The 20,151-nt window shown below is 48.4% G+C and overlaps 1 protein-coding gene across 3 annotated transcripts in view; it reads left to right on the top strand.

The window, feature by feature from the left end:
• Positions 1 to 20,151, top strand: part of MARCHF2 (membrane associated ring-CH-type finger 2) — a 102,988-nt gene that overhangs the window by 75,469 nt on the left and 7,368 nt on the right. For all 3 annotated transcript variants that reach the window (XM_059719562.1, XM_019491228.2, XM_006275425.4), the window contains one exon: positions 18,895 to 19,104. In XM_059719562.1, coding sequence (XP_059575545.1) covers positions 18,895 to 19,104 — 210 coding nt within the window. The remainder of the gene's footprint in view (positions 1 to 18,894; positions 19,105 to 20,151) is intronic.

Raw genomic sequence — 20,151 nt, forward strand, 5'->3', positions numbered from 1 at the left:
GGCACAGCTGCCAGCATTGCATGTGCTGTTGTAGAATTAGAGGCTCTTGGATGTCTTTGTAGTGCAGCTTATCATCAAAGCAGGAGGTTGTACTGGCAAAAGGCGTGCTGCAGTGTGGCAAGATATCCTAGTGTTTGTGGAATAGTACTGCACTGTGCTGTGAAATAGCAGAATACTTCTCAGAACCTAGCTAAAGTTTTAGTGTCTGGCTCCCACAATTCCCCTCTGTTCCAGCCATTAACCTTTTTTCATGCTATTTTTTTAAATGCTCAGAATTTCCTTTGACATCCCTTCATTTGGTCATTCCTGTACTATTCTTCAGTCTATTCTCTTGCTGGCAGAGCTTGTTGGTGAAGCTGTTAAGGGAGTTCTCGATATGATTTGGCAGTCGGGGACCTGATTCTTCCATGTTGCTGGAACTACTGTGGATGAAGTGATGTGCAGATAATGAAGTGGGCAGATTAAAATATAGCTAGATTCTGCAGGCCATCCCTGATTGCTGCACATACTTACTTCAGTGGCTCTTCTAAGCCTAGTGAAATGGGCACTGATGGTGTAATAACAGCACAGTGCAGATCTGGAATGGCCAGCAGCTGCTCGAGTATTGAAGGCTGTGTTACTGGAGTCGAATCATGTGCCAAGATCACCACAGCACTTCAGTGCAGATACCGGTGCAGAAGGAGATTACACAAAGGATTACAGAAAGGAGCATTCTGGCTCTTCACTTAGGGGGTATGATGTGTGGAGTTGTTTGCCGTCCCTAGGTTTCAGAGAAAAGTGGAGAGTGTTTGGTTTTGCTCATGCTTCTAGGATTGCTGGTTGCCACATGAGGCCAGGAACAAATCTTTCCCCCTCCTGTTGCTACAGTTATCAGGGTTGGTTTTGGTTGTTCCTCAGAGGCGTTGGGTGTTGCCTGCAGCCAAGGCTGGGGATTTTGCCTGGAATGTGCTACTAAAACCCAGAGGTTACTGGTTAGAGTATCTTGCCCTTCCCTTAGGGTGGGCTGATTGTTACATTTGGGATCAGGAAGGAATTTTACCATGTATTCAGATTGGCACGGACTGTGGGGCATTTTGCCTTCCTCAGTAACATAGAACAAGGTTCTCTTCCTCTTTCTTCTTCGTCTTGTGTCTCTGCACCACATTTGACCATTTTGTTACACATGCATGTGCTTGTTTAGTGCACTCTGTAAGATCTTTCATTGTACATGCGCCTTTGAGCAGCAGGCATTGCAGTAGGTGTTGCATAGTCTGAGGCTCTGTGCTGCAGTCAGAGGTGGTTGAACCAGTGGTATAGCCCCACTTTTCAGTACAGGTTTCTCTTGCCAACCACAGTTTTGCCAGCCATGGTTCTGAGTATCCACGCTTAATATTCTATATACCATTTTGGCTACCACGGTATACAGTTTTGAGTAACCACAGCTTTCCATGGCCGCGCGTCAGCCTGCCCTCTGCCATTTTCTCCATAAGTCTTTTGTCTTGCCAACCACAGTTTTGCCAACCACGGGAACTTTCAGGAACCTAGCCCCAGTGTTTGTCAAGGGAAACCTGTAGTTCCTTGGAGCATCCAGCTCTGGTGCATAGGCGGTGAGACATCACCGCCTTTGCATGGTTCGTCAGCCCCTGGTGGTAAAGGCTCAGCTGCTGGAATGTCCATTTTTTTCACTGTCAGGTATTTTTTTCAGTCTCTCATTCCACATCTGTAGTTGTCTCTTTAGGTGTGACATTGAGGGGTTGGGTGCTCATCTTCAGTTTGTCTCTATCATTGTATCCTGCTCTTCTGAAGTCAGGCAGAGCGATGCCAGCCAGCCACACTGTTTAGGCTGGTAGGCTTCAGACATCCTGTGATGCATCAGCAGTTATCATTCAGAGTGGGATCAAGGCACTTTGCACATACAGATCTCTCCCATAAAGGGCATCTATATCTGGCAGAGGAGAAGCTGAAAGCCAGAACAGTGGTTTGGATGGTTGAGGGACTAACTCCCCATTTCAAATTGGTGAGCTTATATAAAATGTTGTTTCAAATGCTCACCTTTTGTTTTGTCTTTGTGATGTGTTCTTTGTATGAGAGGTTCAGTTAAGGGTAACTCCAAGGTAAAATGGGTTCGGACAGTGAGATAGTAGGGTCCCGTACCATATAATGTGGAGCTGGCAGTTGGCCTCGTGATTTTTCAGATGGAAGGCACATATTTGTGTTTTTGCTGGGTTGGTGCATAATTGGTTTTCAATATAGTGTGAGGTTAGGCCAGTTAGTGCCTCACTTAGGGATTTTCTAGCATGGTCAAAGCCAGTGTTTTGGGCTGTTATGCACAGGTTGTCTGCATAGAGTCACTGTTTTGTTTCCAGATCAATTGGTTGATCTTTTGTATAGATGTTATATAACAATGGTGCAAATATGCTTCCTTGGCGGAAGCCATTAATCTGTCATCTCCATCTGCTTCGCTTCCCATCCAGTTTGACAGAAAAAGTCTGTTTTTGAGCAGGGTTTGCATCAGCTCTATAAGGTGTAAATTGTTTGTCATTTCCAAGGTCTCGTGAAGAAGTCGGCAGCAGCGCAGCAGGGATCCCGCGGGCAGTGTTAGAGCTGCAGCAGCCCCTTCCCAGGCTGGAGCTGCTGCCCTGCCACCCCTAAGGCTCAGGCCTGCCCTGGGGCTATGCTCACTTTGCAAGGGGCAATGCCTCAGATTTGCCGTTGCCTGCTCCAGCTGCTGCGCCACCTCCTCAGGTTGAGCCAGCTGCACGCCCAGCCCCACCTCAGGGCTGGGCCAGGCCCCATGCAGCCCCAGCACCTTGGGAAGGAGGCGAAGAATGCAACATGCCCTGCAGAAGCTTCCCCTTCCCCTGGGGTGGGCCCAGCCCAGCAGCATGGAGGAACCTTCCAGGTTTATGCTGCAAGCGGCACAGCAGGAGGCACAGGGAGCCCATCGCCCTGCCCTGCCCCACTGCTGCAGGGGGGCCAGACAGATCCACTGCAGGGCTGGGAGTCTCGCTGTGCTGGTAGGAAGACCCTGCCTGACCCTTGTGGGGGGCCTGACATCTCCCTCCCACCCTTCCCATGGTGAAGGTTTAGAGATCCAGGCACAGGAAAGGTCCACAGCCCCAGTCCCACCCCCAGCCCTTGCCCATGGGAGCAAGGGGAAGCTGCAACTCCTCAGTCAGACAGCGTCCCCTAGTGGCTCAGTTTCACTCTCCGTCCCGTGCCCGCGGCTCACTTCCTGCCAGTGGCCTGGGACTCGCACACTGCTGGGAACATGGTGTAGATGTAAGGGGCCAGGGCTTGCTGGGGATCACTAAACCTGAGATCATTAAACCTAGGTATGACCTATTGGTTAACCATTTAGCTGATATAATTGGAAGAGGTTAAATGGATAATATTTCAAATTATATTTACATCTCTATTTGGTGGCCAGGATTTCAGTAGTGTTTTCTTTAGTCTTTCTGTACAGTTTATGACCATTCCGGTTTTAACAAATATGGTGCTTCCAAAATTGCTTGTGTGGTCTTTCATTCGCCATAGTCATTCCAGGTATTGAAAGACTGTTATTATGAGGCCCTCAGTGCATCTCTTATAGGCACAAGACATTGCACTGGACTTCCTTACACAAATTTGCAATCAGTTCTTTACTCATTGTTGAAAACCCTTCAAGGTTTGCGGACAGACCTGTCAGTGCTGGCCCTAAAGAGGGCTCATGTCTACTTCGATCACAAGGCATTATGATTGATTATAGCTGACTGATTTGTAAAGTCAAACATGTGGTTTGAAGTTTTAGCAGAATTTGCAGGTCTTACCTGATAGGGGTTGGAACATGAACACTTCTACTATGGCCCCTGGCCCTCTTTCTTGGTTCTCTTGAGTGTATTTTAACAATCTGTGCAGTAGCAGGACAAAGTGCCTGCTTTACCTGTAGCAGGTTAGGGTGTTCTTGGTGTTTTGGACCAATATGCCTTGTAGTTGTTTGTGTAGTTTTAGGAACAGGTTAGACAAGCATTTGTATGACAGTTTGGCTAAGGATGATCCTGCCTTGAGCAGGGACTTGGACCAGATGACCTCCTGAGGTCCCTCCCAGCCCTGTTTCAGAACAAGATTGTAGGAACTACAGTATGGCAAAAACAGATGAGAAGAAAAGTAGCAGAGAAAATGCAGAGTATCTTTGAGTGTATACAAAGGCAGGGAGTATGGAAACAAGCAGGAGCACTGGAAGTTATTGTAGGGAAAGAAAACTGACTAATCTGGCATTAGAGAAATGAAGTGGGATAACTCCTATGCATGGAAAAGTAACACTGAGGGATAAGTATCAGAAAATATATGTAAGATTGCACTAAGAGACAGTGGCAAGGCTCTCACTACCTTGAATCTATAGCGTATTAGGTCAAACTGCCCTCTGTCTACCCCAAAACCCAGAGACTGCTGGTGTGTACCTGCTGGGCTGTGGGTAGGGTTGAAGGAGGTGGGTTGACATGTATGTGGACTGTAGCCCTTTGTTTCGTTATCCATACCAGACTTTATTTCTGCCTCAGATTGTCCCTGCCCCTACCCCCACATACAGTCCCAAACCACACCTACTCAAACCTCAAACCCCTTGTACAATCCTATAACCAGCCTCTCCATGTGTCAGATACCCTCAAGTTATCTTAACACATATTAGTTTCAGTTGTAGCCACATTTGCGTAGCATGGACCTTAGGCCAGTAAGCCTTGCTTTTAATCAAGCTAATCAGCCTGGGTATGATACTGCATGAAAGTGGCTGTGTTGCCTTTGGTTCTGGGGCTAGTCCATGCAGGGCTAGCTCAAGTGAATCTGCACAGTGCATCACGGACCAGATCTAGCCCCTGAGTACGGTGGGCCTTTCTAGGACCTATGGGGCTCTGTTCATGCCCCATTCCAGTGCCCAAGAGAAGATGCTGGACCTCTTCATACAAATCTCCTCCCACACCACTCCCTTAGCACTGGTGTGGCTGTCTTTCAGCCCATCAATATGATGAGGACAGACAAGGGAGCCATGGTAGTAAGTGGGCTTTTCAGTCCTAATTGTTAGGATTTGGGCATAAGCCATCTGGAGGAGCATGGGGTTAAACCAGTACTTGGGTCTGTAGGGAATCCAGATCCGGGGCCAAAACTGCACAAAGTGTCAGAGCTCAGCAGTGCAAGTTATGTTCCTAATCTGTAGGGATATCCAAGTGTATAGTCAGAGTTACTTGTGGTACACTGGCTACCGCCATTGTGGTCCGAAGCCCCCTTCCTGCACTGGCCGCTGCAGTGCCACAGAGGTGCAGTGGTCCCCAGCAGTAAATGCCAGTATGGCCTAATGACCCCAGTCAGCTTGCTTCTTACAAGCTTTCTTAACAGCTTATAGACATTCCTTTAGTTTTTCTTGTATCTGGTATGTGTGAGACCAAATCTTTTGTGCTGACATGAGGTGCATTGTTGTAGACAAATTCTGCTGCAGGGAGGAGGGTTACCCAATACTTTTCCAAGGTCTGGTTAACCTGTTTAGTCTGCCCATTTGTCTGTGGGTGATATGCAGAGGAGGACAGAAATTGCACCTTTAGAATCCTTCCAGAACTGAAAGATAAGTTGTGCCTCTCTATCAGAAATTATCTCTCCTGGTAGACCATGAAGCTGGAAAACACTGTTTCCTGAGGTCTTGTGGTATTCTGGACCACAGTAAAGTGTGCCATCTTGGTTAAGGAATTGACTACCACCATGATGCTGGTGTGTCCCTGGAGTGTGGTAGTTCAGCTACAGAGTCCATGGATACTGTGGTCCAAAGTAGTGGCAGGATGTGCAAGGACTGAAAGAGCTTCACGGACCTGGCACAGGAAACCTTTGTCTGAGCACAAGCATCAGTGTACATCTTAATATCTTGCTCGATTTGTAGCCACCTAAAGTGATGGGAGACTGGCCTATATGTCTTGGAGGCGCTAAAGTGCCTGGCTGTAGGAGCATCATGACATCACTGCAGAGCCTCTACCCTTGGTCACCGTTTTGGGTCATAAATCCAGCGACCATAATACAAGATTCCCTCCTGAGTTTGGAAATCTGACTGGGGGAAGGATTCTGGATTGCACAACTGTTGGGCATAGTGGTCCTGTGTAGAGGTGTCTTGGATGTGTTTTATTAGTCTAGGGACCACTGTGTACTGTGAAAAATTTGTGGGGCATAGGATAGGAGGAGATTTGGGCCATGAGGTGTAGTGTTCATCTCATCAGGAAAGAGCATTCATTCACCTTATTTTTCTGGCTACCTAGGCAATAGGTGCTTACCAAGTTTAACCTACTGAAAAATTGCATCCACCAAATTTGGCACTGATTCATACTCTGAGCAGAGTGTAGATTTTCCAGGTTCTTCCGATCTGTAAGAACCTCAGGGGAAAGCAAGCCCCCGATAGGTGGTGGTGCCATTGTTCAAAGCATCCTTACCTGTTAAACCAGGGGTGGGCAAAATGCGGCCCGTGGGTCAGATGCCATTCTAGATGGCTAGGCCATTCTATCCGGCCCGCGGGCTCCCTAAAAAAATTAATTAAATTAATATTTATCTGCCCCTGGCTGCCTGTCATGTGGCTCTCGATGACTTGACAAAAGTCAGTAAGCGGTCCTCCACCTGAATTAATTGCCCGCCACTGTGCTAAGCATTTCTTGTCCCAGACTGTGTAATTCCTTTCAGGTGACGTTAGTTTCCATGAATGGAAAGTACAGGGGTGTAGCACGTTCCAAGGCCCTACACGCTGTGACAGGATTACCCCTATAGCAAAATTGGAGGCAGTTGCCTCTACAACAAAAGGTTTTGTGGGATCAGGGTGAATCAGGACAAGGGTGGAGGTAAATGCTTGTTTCAGGCATTCAAAGGCTCCCTGTGCCCCCTAGCTCCATGCACATTGTGTCCCCTTCTGAGCCGTGAAGGTATGCTGGGCACAATTAGTTGAGAGAAACCTTTAATATTGCATCTATAAATGTTTGCAAACCCCAAGAAATGCTGCTTCTATAAGGCCTTTCATACAGAAGTTTGATCCCTGCAGCCACCTTCTGTAGGTTCATCCTTTATTCCTCTGGTAAGATGGTGTACCCTAGGAAATCAGTGTTGGTCGTGTCAAACTCAGATTTTTTTGAGTTAGGCATAGGTTGTGGTCCTCAACCTCTGTAACACAAAACACACGTGTCGATCATGAAATTCCTGCATGTCTGAAAAAAATCAAAATATGTCTAAGTAGATAATGACTAACTGATCCAGAACATCCTGAAAAATATAGTTTACAAAATGTTGGCAAATAGTGGGGGAGTTGCACAAAACAAAGGGCATTACACGGTATTCAAAATGCCTGTAATGTGTATGGAAGGCAGTCTTCCAGTCATCCGCATCCTGGATTCTAAATACATTTTGAGACCCATATAAGTCTGTCATGGTAAAAATCTGGGCTGAGTGGAACCATTCAAACAGTTTCTTGATTAATAGAAGGGGGTAACAGTTGCAGGTAGTTACCGTATTGAGGGCTCTGTAGGTTATGCAGGGCTGCAAAGAAACATTTCTTTTTGGCCAGAAGAAATATAGGGGTGCTGGCAGGGGAGGTACATGGCAGAATGAAACCCTGTCTAGGTTCTCTTGAAGATAGTTTCTTAGCCAGAATTCAGGTTTGGATAGGGAGTATATGCACTTGAGTGGTGCTATGGCACCTGGCTGGAAGTCTGTGGGGCAGTTGTACATGTGGTGTGAAGGTCACATAAGAAAGCCCACTTCTTATCAAAGACATCCTGGAAGTCCCAATATATAATGGGCTAAGACCTTAGTTATGAATGAATTGGCATCTAGGATCAATGGCTGCTGAATGGGAGCTAGTTGGGCTGTAAGGGATATAGCTGCCCCTTTACTGTCTGTATGTGGTGTGCCGGACTCAGAGGACCAGCCTGGGTTGCAGCAGAACCGAGTACAGTGGGAGGAAGTGAATTCTATCCTCTGGGCTCACCACTGGATGTGAGGGCCATGGAGGGCCAGCTAAGGTAGGTCCAAAATGATGGAGAAGCGTGGAGACTGAGTTGAGTTGATTTAAAGTCTCCTCATGGTTCAGAATCTGTACTGCCAGTGGGATGGTTTCAACACTGATTGGACCAGAGGAGAGCCATAGATTTCACTTCTTCCAGGAATGTAATAATCTTTGGCAAACTGGATGTCCGTGAAGTTCCCAGAAGCTGGTGAACCTCGGTCATGGCCAGTAGGGGTGTGCAAAACGGGCCCTATTCGATTCGGATTTGGCCTGAATCAGGGACAGTGATTCGATCCATTGATTCGGATCACTGTCCCCAATTCAATTCAGCCGAATCTGAATCTCACGATTCGATGCTGATTCGGTGAATCAGCGATACAGGCACAGCTTCAAACATTTTTTCTACATGCCTTGAGGTAGCAGCGCGGCTTGTGATCACTGCAGTTGGTGCTGGGGCGATGGAGTCTCCCACAGCAGTGCGGGGGGCTCTCCAGCACGCTCGGCAGTGAACCCAGAAGTGGACCAGAAGTACTTCCAATCCACTTCCGGGTCCGGCGGTGGAGCACGCTTGGCCCCCCCCGTGCCCTCCCAGCTTGGCAATGAGCCACAAGTGGACCCCGGGTGCCCCCCCAGACCTAGGAGGCACCAGTTGCTGAGCCGGGGTGGGGGAGGCAGCACGCTCCCTGGTGGACCCAGAAGTGGACCGGAAGTGCTTCTGCTCTGCTTCCGGGTCTGCTGCTGAGTGTGCTGGGGAGTGCCGCATGCTTCTGTGGGGCGCTGCATCTGCCCCAGCACTGCAGCATTCAGAGCCCCTGCTACCTAGAGGTATGTAGAAAAATAATTGAAAACTGTATCTACGTCCGAATCTCCTAATCGATTCAGAGATTAAAGGGTCCTCTGACTTGATGCAGATTTGGAGATTCAGTCACCAAATTGGGCTGAATCTCCACCGAATCGAATCAGGGACTAAAGCTTTGCACAGCCCTAATGGCCAGGTGACTCAGGTAAAGCACCACCTGGAGATGAGAGTGCTGGTGACCCGCAGTGATGGTAACCCTTGCAGGAGACATAACAGGGCAGTGCATGGAAACTTGAGGGGCATGTCCAACACCCAGCTTGGGCCCTTCTGTTGAGACTGTATCTTAGAGTTTCCCACCCGCATAGTACCCAGAGTAAAAGCATAAGTCTGTCACTCATTGTTGGCTTCTTTCCATCTCAGATAGGTGTGGCCATGCTGCATCCACTTGCATAGGCTCAGTTGCCTCTGGTCACCTAAGAGAGGTTGAGGGCAGCAGTGTAGGAGTGGAGGAGCCCATCTGGGGATTCCTGCTTGCTCCACCCTCCTCCCTGTCAGACAGCGGTCTGCACCAATGCAGAAATCCACTATTGGGTCCAGATGAGTGGTAGAGGCGTCTGTCTGGTGCACTTAACCAATTCCCCCGACACCTGTCCCTTCTTTGGACAAAATGAGACCCTGTTGCCTGCCTACCTTGACTATGCAGGATTTAGCTGCTGTGGTTCTGGCTGCACTTCTCCCTGCACCTTTTATTTTATACACTCCCCATCCATTACCTTACCAAGTCCTGGGACTTCCTGGTCAAGCTCTGTCCAAACTCTCCATCTACCAGGCCAGGAAGGAGGCCAAGCCCAGAGGAAACCTGGATGACTGTAGTACTGTCTTCCTGTCAGCTCCTCCATGCATGGCTCCTAGCAGAGTTTCATTGGGTGCTGAGTGTCCCTATGCTCCTTGGATATGTTTGAGGGGACAGTGGGTGCTGGCTGGTGTTCTCTGCTTGGTGCCCCCTCTTGGAATCCTCATTATTGTCCTTTTACCTTCACACCTGGCCCTTTCTTTTCTTTTTTTGTCCCATGATCTCTGTTGTCGCACATTTAGTGGCCTCCCTCTAAAAACAGGGGTGGGGGGGTTACAGTTTCCTGGTGGGCCTATGCCCACTGCACTGGTGTTTAACAAATAGGCCTAAACCTGTCCGTGGGGTAAGTCTGAGGGTACAATGAGGTGGCACTGATTCAAGAAACCCATGAACTTGCCTGGGTTCCAATTAGTTGGTCCGTCACAGGTATTTTGGGTTTGGGGAATGATGAGGACCTGATACTGCAGGGGTGATCATAGCCTCAGCTTGTACCTCCTTCAGGAGCACGTTTTCCTCCTTCTGTGTCTTGACTTGGCCCATCAGGGCTGTAGTCTGTGCTGGCAAGGTTCCTCTTCGGGCCTGCAGGTTCTGTAGGCTGCCCGTCAAAGCCTCTGCAGGGAGGGGACTGGGAAAGAGTCCATATGTGTATAGTCCAGTGCTTCCCCAGGGGATGGTAGGGAAAGGATCCTTTTGACAGGTCAGGTAGTTAGGATTGGGGCGTAAGCAGTCTGACGGAGTGTGGAATTAAACCAACATGTAGGTCTGCAGGGAATCAGATCAAGAGGGCATGAATGCACAAAGGGGTAAGAGCCCAAATTATGTTCCTAGTCTGCAGTCCATAGCCAAGACCAGGCCAGAAAAGAGGAGCTGGGAGAATACTCAATGGGGAAGCAGGAGCAAGGTGTCTTGGTTCAAAAGAGAGGCAAGGCAGGAACGAAGCATGAGGGTCAAAGGTTGGAGCAAGGCTGGGAGCTGCTGCAGAGTGTGAGACATTGAGCAGCAAAGGCCCAAATGAACGGCCTGGGCTTCTATACTAAGCCCAGATTCCTGCAGGCAGTTAGCTTAATCCTTGCAGCTGGTGCCAGTCTGATGCCAGGTGGTTCTGCTGAGGGTTCATGCTGCTTTCTAATATTAAACTACTTCTGAAGAACAGGAAGATGCAAATATATTAGTGCAGCCCATGATTGTAAGCAGCTTTTGGCTTAAGTGGCTCTGTATTTATTTCACTCTCTCGTTTTGTTTTCTTCACTCAACAAATGACTAACCCTCTTAGTTAGGTCCTCGACCTGTACTCCGAGGAGCCTGACCCTTGTTCTCTGGGCCTGCTCTGCTGCTGCTGAAGCATGCAGCTACGGGGACCTAGTGAGAAAGAAGCTCCCTCTGAAAGTAGAGTTCAGGCTAATTTACCATGTCATTGCTATGGAGTTAATAGCTAATTATATGATTTGCACACAACTGACTCTGCTTTGAGCTCTGTGACCCTTCCATGACACTTGCTCCACTGGATTCTTCCACGTGATGATGTGCGTGCCTGAGTGGCCTCTGGCTCCCAGGGAGGCTTCCCTTTCCTCATCATTGCTTCATGTTGCTGTGGATCTGTCAGAGTTTTGAGTGAGGAGGTCACAAAGCAGCCTTGCAGGTCTGGTGCCTAGGTTATGAAGGTAGCCAAGAGCAGAGTTTCCACAAATCCCGAGTATCTCTGTAGCTGCAGCTGCTTCTTCTTGTGTTTTGTGGATTTTGTTTTGGTCTTTTAAAAATAGCATCTCTGCAGCAAGACTGGAACAATTCCTATTGAATTCCTGTTGTCAGATGGAGTTCAACTAAAAAATTGGCTCATTTTATTTTAGTAAATCAACATTTTCACAAAAAACAAGAGTTGCTGTTAGTTCTCCCCTGCTTCAGGAAAGGAGAACCCTGGGCCATTAATGAGAGAGCTGCATTGTTGCTAACCAGCAAGAAGCAACAGAAGCCACCTTTTCACAGACTTATACTGGTAATACAGAGCAGGGTACATTGTGGAGGCAACCACTGAATCATCAAATACCCAACAGAAGTGATGGAGCAAGTCAGTAAAGAGGGCAGGGAAACATTGGAGCAGTGAGCCAAATTCATTTGGGAGACACAATGGTCTATGAGAGAAGGGGCCTGAGCCACCTTCTCTTGACTGTGCTTGATTTTCTGACACTGTAGCTGCCATGGCTGGCTTCCCAGCCTGCCCCAGGGTTCAGAAACAAGGTTTTCAGATTGATTTTCATGTCCTCTGTTTTTTTTCTTTCTTGGTTTTCTGCTGCTTAAAATCAGCAGAGATTGTCCATGCCGGTTTTCTGCTACCTGCTCAATGGAAGCACCATCTTGCTTTTGACTTACCTTGCCCCAGCATCCCTTAGGTTAAAAACAGACATTAGGAAATGAAGTGGATCAGCTGTGGTAGGAGGTGGATTTGCTTAATGGGATTAAATACATGTTGCCTGTTGTCCAGCATCTGGCAGGGGCCCCAATATGGGACAAGTGACATGTTCTCCTTACCTGGGGATTCTCCACATCTCTTGCTGCCCTGCACCTTCTTGCCAGGAACTGCGCTGAGTCCCACACTAATCCACGATGTGCTCAAAGGCACAGGTCAGTGTGTGGGAGCATGGAGGCATGGGTCAGTGCAAGGCAGTCCTGGGAACTCTACGGGGCATTTCTGTAAGCAGGGAAAGCTCACGTGAGTCCCAGCATGGAGACATGGGGCCTAGGGAATCCCCAGTGCCCTGTGCCTCCACACTGGGACCCATGCAGCCATGTGCTTCCATGCTGGGACCTACATCAAACTGTGCCTCTGCATGTAGCATGGGTCTGCCTGGCTCCCAGGAGGAGGCATGGAGCAGTGTGGACCCAGGGAGTTCCCAGAATCCCATGCCTCTTTGCTGGGACCCACACTGAGTCCTCTGCTGAGCCATGCTTCACTTGGAGGCACAGGTCAGCTCAGGTCCCAGCATGGAGGCTGTTGTGTCTTATTGTGTTTTCCTTGTACTGTCCCTTGAAGGCCAAAGCCCTCGTGTTCAGCACTGCAGGGTTGTGTTGCTTGTAGCAGGTTTGCAGCCATGTTCTCTGCCACGAGGAGCCAGCGGCATCCTTGGTTCCTCTCCCTCCACAGGACTGGACTGGGTCAAGTCAGAGACAGAGCAAGTATAAGATCTGCATACATAGACTGATGGATATGATTCCAGAGAGTTATAATAATAAATAACGGTTAGTTCAACACAGGAGTGCCCAGAGTGTTGTTGCTGAACCCACAACATATCATCTGGCGATGAGGATGGGATGCTTTGCTGAGAAGACACCCCTGGATTGTGGGACGACATTCTGAGACCAGGCTGTGTTTTGTGATCAGAGGGAAGTTTTTTTTTTCTTCTTCTTCTTCTCTCTGTATTATGGCTGATGTTAGTTAAAATGGCCACATTGGGTCATATAGAAGAATTTGATGTGAGCCAGCCAGCTTCTTGGGACTCATGCAGAGAGGCTATCCTATTACCTGGAAGCCAACGAAGTGGAAAACCCAGAACAGAAGCACGCAATCCTCCTGACAGTCTGTGGTGCCAGAACATTAGCCATTGTCCATTCCCTCACAGCACCTGCCTCACCAAACACTCAGTCTTATGCTGAACAAATTGCCCTGCTAAAGGCACATTTTTGTCCAAGGCTGTCTGTTACCCTGCAGAGATTTCATTTTTTTAAATGGGACCAAAAGGCCAACGAAGGCATAGCAGATTATCTGTCTGAGTTCTGTTGCCTTGCCGAATTTTGTGAGTTCATTGATCTCCTGGATGGTTTGCTTCGTGACCATCTCATCTGTGGGGTTCAAGATGAAGCAATGCAACATTGCCTGCTCTCTGAAACAAATTTGACCTTGGCAGCTGCACAAGAAAAAGCCTTGGCAGCTGAAACAGCATCCCATAACGTGAGAGAAATTCGCCGGGCATTCTCCAGCAATGTTCACTTACTCCAAAAAGATCAAGAAATCAGATCATCACCAGCAAATTCAGCAGATTATACCCTCACCAACAACATCACATAAGCCAATTAATCCACAGATATGTTTGAGTTGTGGTAGACAACACAGATGAAGGGACTGCAGGTTTAGGAATGAGGAGTGTCGTGCCTGCAAGAAGAAGGGCCACATAAAGAGGATTTGCTGCTCAAATGCCAGTTCCGGGAGCCAAAAAGACTGTGGCAAATGTATTCACACCAAAACCACTCACAGATTAGAGTCCTCCCCAGAACATGAGGTACAAAAACCATATTTGATTCAAAATGTTGGTGTCGAAATGCAAGGTTCTGATACGATTCAGCTGTAGCAATAAATGGAAAGAAGTGCAAAATGGAAGTGCACTCGGGTTCAGGAGTATGCCTCATAGATGAAAACACATTCTTCCAGTTGTTTCGGCACCCTCTCCCCGAGTTAGTGAAACCTGAGTGTCACCTGCGTGACTACAATGGACAGATTGTAGAAACTGGGTAGCTGCAGTGTTGATGTCCAGTATGGATCTGTTAGCGTCTACCCCTCATTGTCACTAAGGGTTCCCACAAAAGTCTTCTGGGGAGAAATTGGTTCTCACCACTGGGAATCAATATTCAAGGCGTACACAGTCTCTGCACAGAAAGTCTGGAAAGGCTTGCAAGGGAGTTTCCCTAGGTATTCTCCGAGGAATTAGGAATTTACTCTGGTTCACTCGTGACGTTCCAAATGGATCCTACAATAGCCCCTATCTTTATGAAGGCTGGGGATGTACCTTTCTCACCGAGGCTGAAAATGGATGCAGAATTAAATCGGCTTATCTTCACTCTCTCTCAAGGGGTCCTCAAGCCAATCGTACATACAAGTTGAGCCACACGAATTGTTCCTGTTTTAAAACCTGACGGCAGTGTTGGTATCTATGGGGATTACAAGTACACTGTTAATAAAGCACTTAAGCAGGACCCGTGCCCAGTGCCTGCCGTTAACCAGTTACTGTCTGTTCTTGCAGGAGGGAAGGTTTTTGCCAAACTTGACCTTGCTCAAGCCCACCAGCGAATGATAATGGATGACAAGGCTGCTGATGCCCCAACAATAATTACACACCGGGGAGCACTCCGTGTCAAGCGCCTCCAGTTTGGTATTTCTTTGGCACCAGGAATTTTCCAGTGGTTCATGGAGAAAATGCTAGCAGGAATTTCCAGGGTTGTTCCATACTTTGATTATGTGTTGATCATGGGGCCATCTGGGAGTTTCCAGTATCAGCTTTCTGGGATATCAAATTGATGCTTCTGCCATTCACCCAGTTGAAGACGAGGTAAAGGCAATACATGATGCCCCTGTACCAAAATGCAGACAGGATCTTCAAGCATTCTTAGGACTTCTCAGCTTCTATCACATCTTCTTGAAAGACAAAGCCACCATAGCAGAGCCCCTTCATCGCTTACTGGATAAAGGAGCTCAGTGGAAGTAGACTTGCCAACACAACGAAGCCTTCCAGGGCATCAAGAAGTTGCGGACATCCTTGTTCACTATGATGAGGAGAAGCCACTGTCCATTACTTGTGATGCCTCGTCATTTGGTGTTGGCGCTGTCCTCAGTTACACTTTGCCTGATGGCACAGACACACCCATTGCTTTTTACTCGAGAACAATGACTTCAACCGAGAGGAATTACAGAGATTGATAAAAAAGCACTGGCAATCATTGGAGGAGTTAAAAAATGTCACAATTACGTTATGGCCACAAATTAGAAATCTGAATGGACCACAAACCCCTTTTTGGAATTTTTACTACGGACAAACCAACTCCTCCTATTTTGTCTCCCCATATGCAACGCTGGAGCATCATGCTAAATGCATATGATTATACACTTGTGTACAAATCTGGGAAAACGACTGCAAATGCCGATGCATTGAGCCGCCTACCACTACGAATACCTGATTGTGGTACTCCTCCACCAGCAGAAGTTCCCATGCCAGAAGCCCCTCTTCAAGCTGATCAGATAGCAAGGATGACTGCAGAAGACGGCCTGGATAAAGGCTGTCTTTATCCTTGCCCACGTTCTCAGCTGGGTGTGGAGGGGCTGGCCTGCAGACAAATTGGCTGAGGAATTCGGGCCATTTTCATCACGTCAGCATGAGCTGTCTGCACACAAGGGTTGCCTCTTGTGGGGAAATTGTGTCATAATTCGAGAAGCAGGACGCCAAATCATACTAACAACGCTGCATGCAGCACACCCAGGGATTGTGAGGATGAAACCGCTGGCTAGAAGTTATGTATGGTGGCCAGGTATGGACAATGACATAGAAAGAGTTGTGAGGGAGTGCAGCATTTGTCAAGCAACCCATCATAATCCACCGAAGGCACCAGTATTCCCTTGGGAAATGACAAAGGAACCCAGGTCATGCATCCACATTGATTTTGCTGGCCCATTTCAAGGTAAAAATGTCTTAATTGTTGTTGACTCGTACTCAAAATGGCTTGAAGTGATTACTGTTTCAACTCTTACATCAACTGCCACTATCACAGCTCTCCATCAGCTGTTTGCAACCCCAGGGGTGCCCGACACTATCGTTTCTGATAATGGCAGCGCATCCACCTCAGCCGAGTTCCAAGGTTTTGCCAGCTGCATCCTCATTCGAACTGTTACCATTGCACCTCGCAGGCCACAAGCCAATGGGCAAGCTGAGCGAATGGCGCAGACTACAAAAGGATTGTTGTAAGAGACTGGCCTACCAGACTGGCCAGATTTCTGTTTGCTCAGCATGTAATTCCTTGCCCTACAATGGGGTCCAGCCCATCGGAGCTTCTTATGGGTCGTCGTCTCAAGACATACCTTGACCGTGTTAACCCAGACCTTGTGAGAGACGTGCAGTTTAGGAAAGAAAAGGAGTTGGACGCCTCATTGGCATCTGGTACCTTACGTCTTTTCGTTCCGCAAGAGACTGTGTTTGCTCAGAGCTACGGGACAGGCCCACAGTGGGTTCACTCGAAAATTGTCAGCGCCACAGGACCCATATCATATACAGTCCAGACTGACTGGACAAGTTTGGCAGCATCATGTGGATCAGCTGCATGGGCGTTCTCCTACTGATAACCCTACACCTGAGCAATCTGCAAGCACCAGTCCACCACCGACAGACGTGGATTTGTTGGAGAAGTGCCTACCTGTTTCCACCAATGCAAACCCTTTTCCATCACCGTCAGAAGGAAGTATCGCTGTTGAGTCTCCAGATAGGCTGACAGGGCCGTCATCCGCTGAGCCCCTCACTGAGTCCGGTTCTACGGGAAGACCACAGCGGAAGCGGAGTCCTCCCGAAAGGTTGGCTGACTATTCTGTCTAGGGGAAAGGGATGTTGTGGCTTATTGTGTTTTCCTTGTACTGTCCCCTGAAAGCCAAAGCCCTCGTGTTCAGCACTGTAGGGGGTTCAGTTGCTTTGTGGCAGTCTTGCAGCACTGGGGACTCCAGTTCTCTGCCCCGGGGAGCCAGCAGCATCCTTGGTTCCTCTCCCTCCACAGGACTGGACTGGGTCAAGTCAGAGGCAGAGCAAGTATAAGATCTGCATACATTTGCTGATGCAATTGTTAAGATCCACCCTGGATATGATTCCAGGGAGTTTATAATAATAAATAATGGTTAGTTGAACACAGCAGTGTCCAGTGTTGTTGCTGAACCCACAACATATCAGAGGCACAGGCCACTGGGAATTCCTCAGGTCCTGCACCACCCCCACCTCCTTGCCGGGACCTGAGCCAACCCATGCGTCTGTGTGAAGCACAGGTTAGCAATGGGTTCCAGTGCGGAGGCACGGGGCACTTGGGGTTTCCTGGGTCCCACGCCTCCCAAGGGAACCCAAGGCAGCTCTCCATAAGCAAGGAGCCCTGACTTCCCCCACTTATAGAGAAGTGTCCTGAGATTCCCTAAGGCACGTCTCTGAGTGGGGAAAGCCAGGCAATTTTCCTAGGGCTTGAGGGGCCCAATCCTGTGTGGGAGTTGCTAGGGTGCACAGGATCAGGACACTTAAGCCAGGGGGCCTGGAGAGTGTGGGCAACTCTGAGCTGCCTGCACTCTCTACCCACAGAGCAAATAGACGTTCACTGCAATAAGGCAGCACTATTTTACACTATGTTTTGTTGCAGCTACTGATACGGCGTGACAAGGGGTAGGACACCTGTTTGTTCACCATTTGTGCTGCCATAAGCATTTTTATGGTAGCACAAATGTGACATCAGGCAACGTCTGTTTATACCTGTAGATTGGACATCCTGCACCTATCAGCACATCTGCAGGAGACTGTTCTACTGCGCCAAGGATTTATTTGGTTCTGTTTCCTTGGGGATCAAAACACACAAATATAAAAAAAAAACCCTAATGGGCAAATAACTCTGGTTCTGGAGAAGTCTGCCTGCCCCAGGCATAAACCCTGGAAGCCTGAGGAGCCTGGCAGCCATTGTGGGGTATGGAGAAGCCAGGTGGACTGACTTTCATGGAACCATTTTGGATCCTGGGCTCTTGCCTGAGTTCCCTCAGACCCTTAGTGAAATGGAACTATTCCTGCAGTTTTCTCAGAATTTTTTCTCACTAGATCTACCCAATTTTACTTCTCAGGCATGTTAAAAACAGCCCAGATTCAACCCCTTGAACAAAGTTTGCTGTCCCTGGAGCTAGTCTGGTTCAGCCCCCAGACTGGCCACATATGCCATGTGCAGGGTCGCGGCCAGCACATGCTGCAAGCAGCACATGGTTCCAGGGCTCACGCTGTACACAGTGCCTGCACCAGCCCAGCCCTATGGACTGGCTTCAACATGTAGAGCTGGTCTATGGCTCCAATCTGGCCCACAGACCAGCCTCATGCCCCTCATGTGGGGCCAGATGAGTTTGACACACTTGGGCTACACGATTCCAACACATGTTGGTGCTGGAACCCAGTGGTGCTTGGGAAAAAAATGTGCTATTGCAGTCTCAAATTTCCTGTCTACCAGCAGCAACCTGTGCTTTGCTGGTTTGTCTGGGAGCTACTGCTCTGAGACTTTCCAGTGCCGCCTTATATCATTGCATCCTCTCTGCACAAATACGTAGGTTAGTGCTTTTCTTGTACTTGTCTGTTGCAGAAAACACGCTTAAAATTTTTTTATTTCCATGAAGCCTTGTGAACCTGATGCTTCACAGTGAGTTTCCTCTGCAGAATAGCAGGTCCTGTTTATTACATACACACGTTAGCCCTCTGTGCCACAGATTAATTCCCTCTCTCCTTTTTTTTTTTGTAGTGGCTGAAGGATCCTGGTCCTCGAAATGAGAAGAGGACTCTCTTCTGCGACATGGTGTGTTTTCTGTTCATTACGCCGCTGGCAGCGATCTCAGGCTGGTTGTGTCTTCGTGGAGCACAGGATCACTTACAGTTCAACAGCCGGCTGGAGGCCATTGGACTCATAGCACTTACTATAGCACTTTTTACTATCTATGTCCTTTGGACGCTGGTGAGTGCACGGTAGAGGGTAACAGATGCCAAATGCCACAGAGCACTCACACCCATGGCCCTTTCACTTTCAAAAGGGGATGGGAAGGGTTCCGATTTTGGAAGCCAGAGCTCGTTCCTAGGACTGAGACATAGGCATTGTCCCACCTGCCACCCCCTCCAACTATCCAGCCCCTGGTACAGAACCAAACTCTTGCCTGTTCCCCTTGAATATGTGAAATGTTAAAATTGTAGACTGAAGTCAGTGACATTTGACAGTGAGCAACTGCCTGTGCCTACAAACTTACTGACATGGGGATGGCACTGCCTTTGGGCAGTGTGTCTAGTCTGACACAACGGTGGCTGGGTCACACCCACAGCATCAGCACTTGTATGGGGTAGGCCAGCTGACATGCAGAAGAGCCAGGAGTCCATCTGCTCCATTCATCATATCACTCCAGCATAGGTGGGAAGGGAGACAGCTGGGATTGCTGAAATTCCAGTGGGGAGTTAGCACGAGAAACTTCTGAAAGCCTCTGAGATGGTTGGTTGCTACAGAAACATCTGTTTAAAATAAAATTCCAGCCCAGCTAGATGAGGCTTGCCCACCTCTTCTTACTGGAGAAAATGTAGTTTTAAGGGTGTGAACAGATCTAACAATTGTATCAGTATCAAAGGATACCAAAACTGTTAGCACAGGCAATGCGTAAGGGAGTTACCAGGGGGGGGCATGTGTCCCCCCTCCCCCCCGACAGTGACAGCGCCTGCGGGAGCTCTCCAGATCCAACCCCATCGCCAACAGTGCTCTGGCGGCACCTGTGGGTTCCCCCCACAGACTCAGGAGGCACCTCATAGATAGTAAACCCATGATAGTGAACCCATGACTGTTAGGATGCAGCTGTTAGTTCTGCATGACCCCATAACAACACAAATGGAGCAAAACCACTCCAGCTTTAACCCACAATTAAAGCTAGGGTGATTGAGCTAACTTGTATCTCTACAGGCTCAAGCGCATAACAGTTTCAGCTGTTATGGTGTAAAGTACAGTTACAGTGTAATGGCTACTGCA

This window comes from Alligator mississippiensis, chromosome 16 (assembly GCF_030867095.1).
Source record: "Alligator mississippiensis isolate rAllMis1 chromosome 16, rAllMis1, whole genome shotgun sequence".
Taxonomy (NCBI): domain Eukaryota; kingdom Metazoa; phylum Chordata; order Crocodylia; family Alligatoridae; genus Alligator; species Alligator mississippiensis.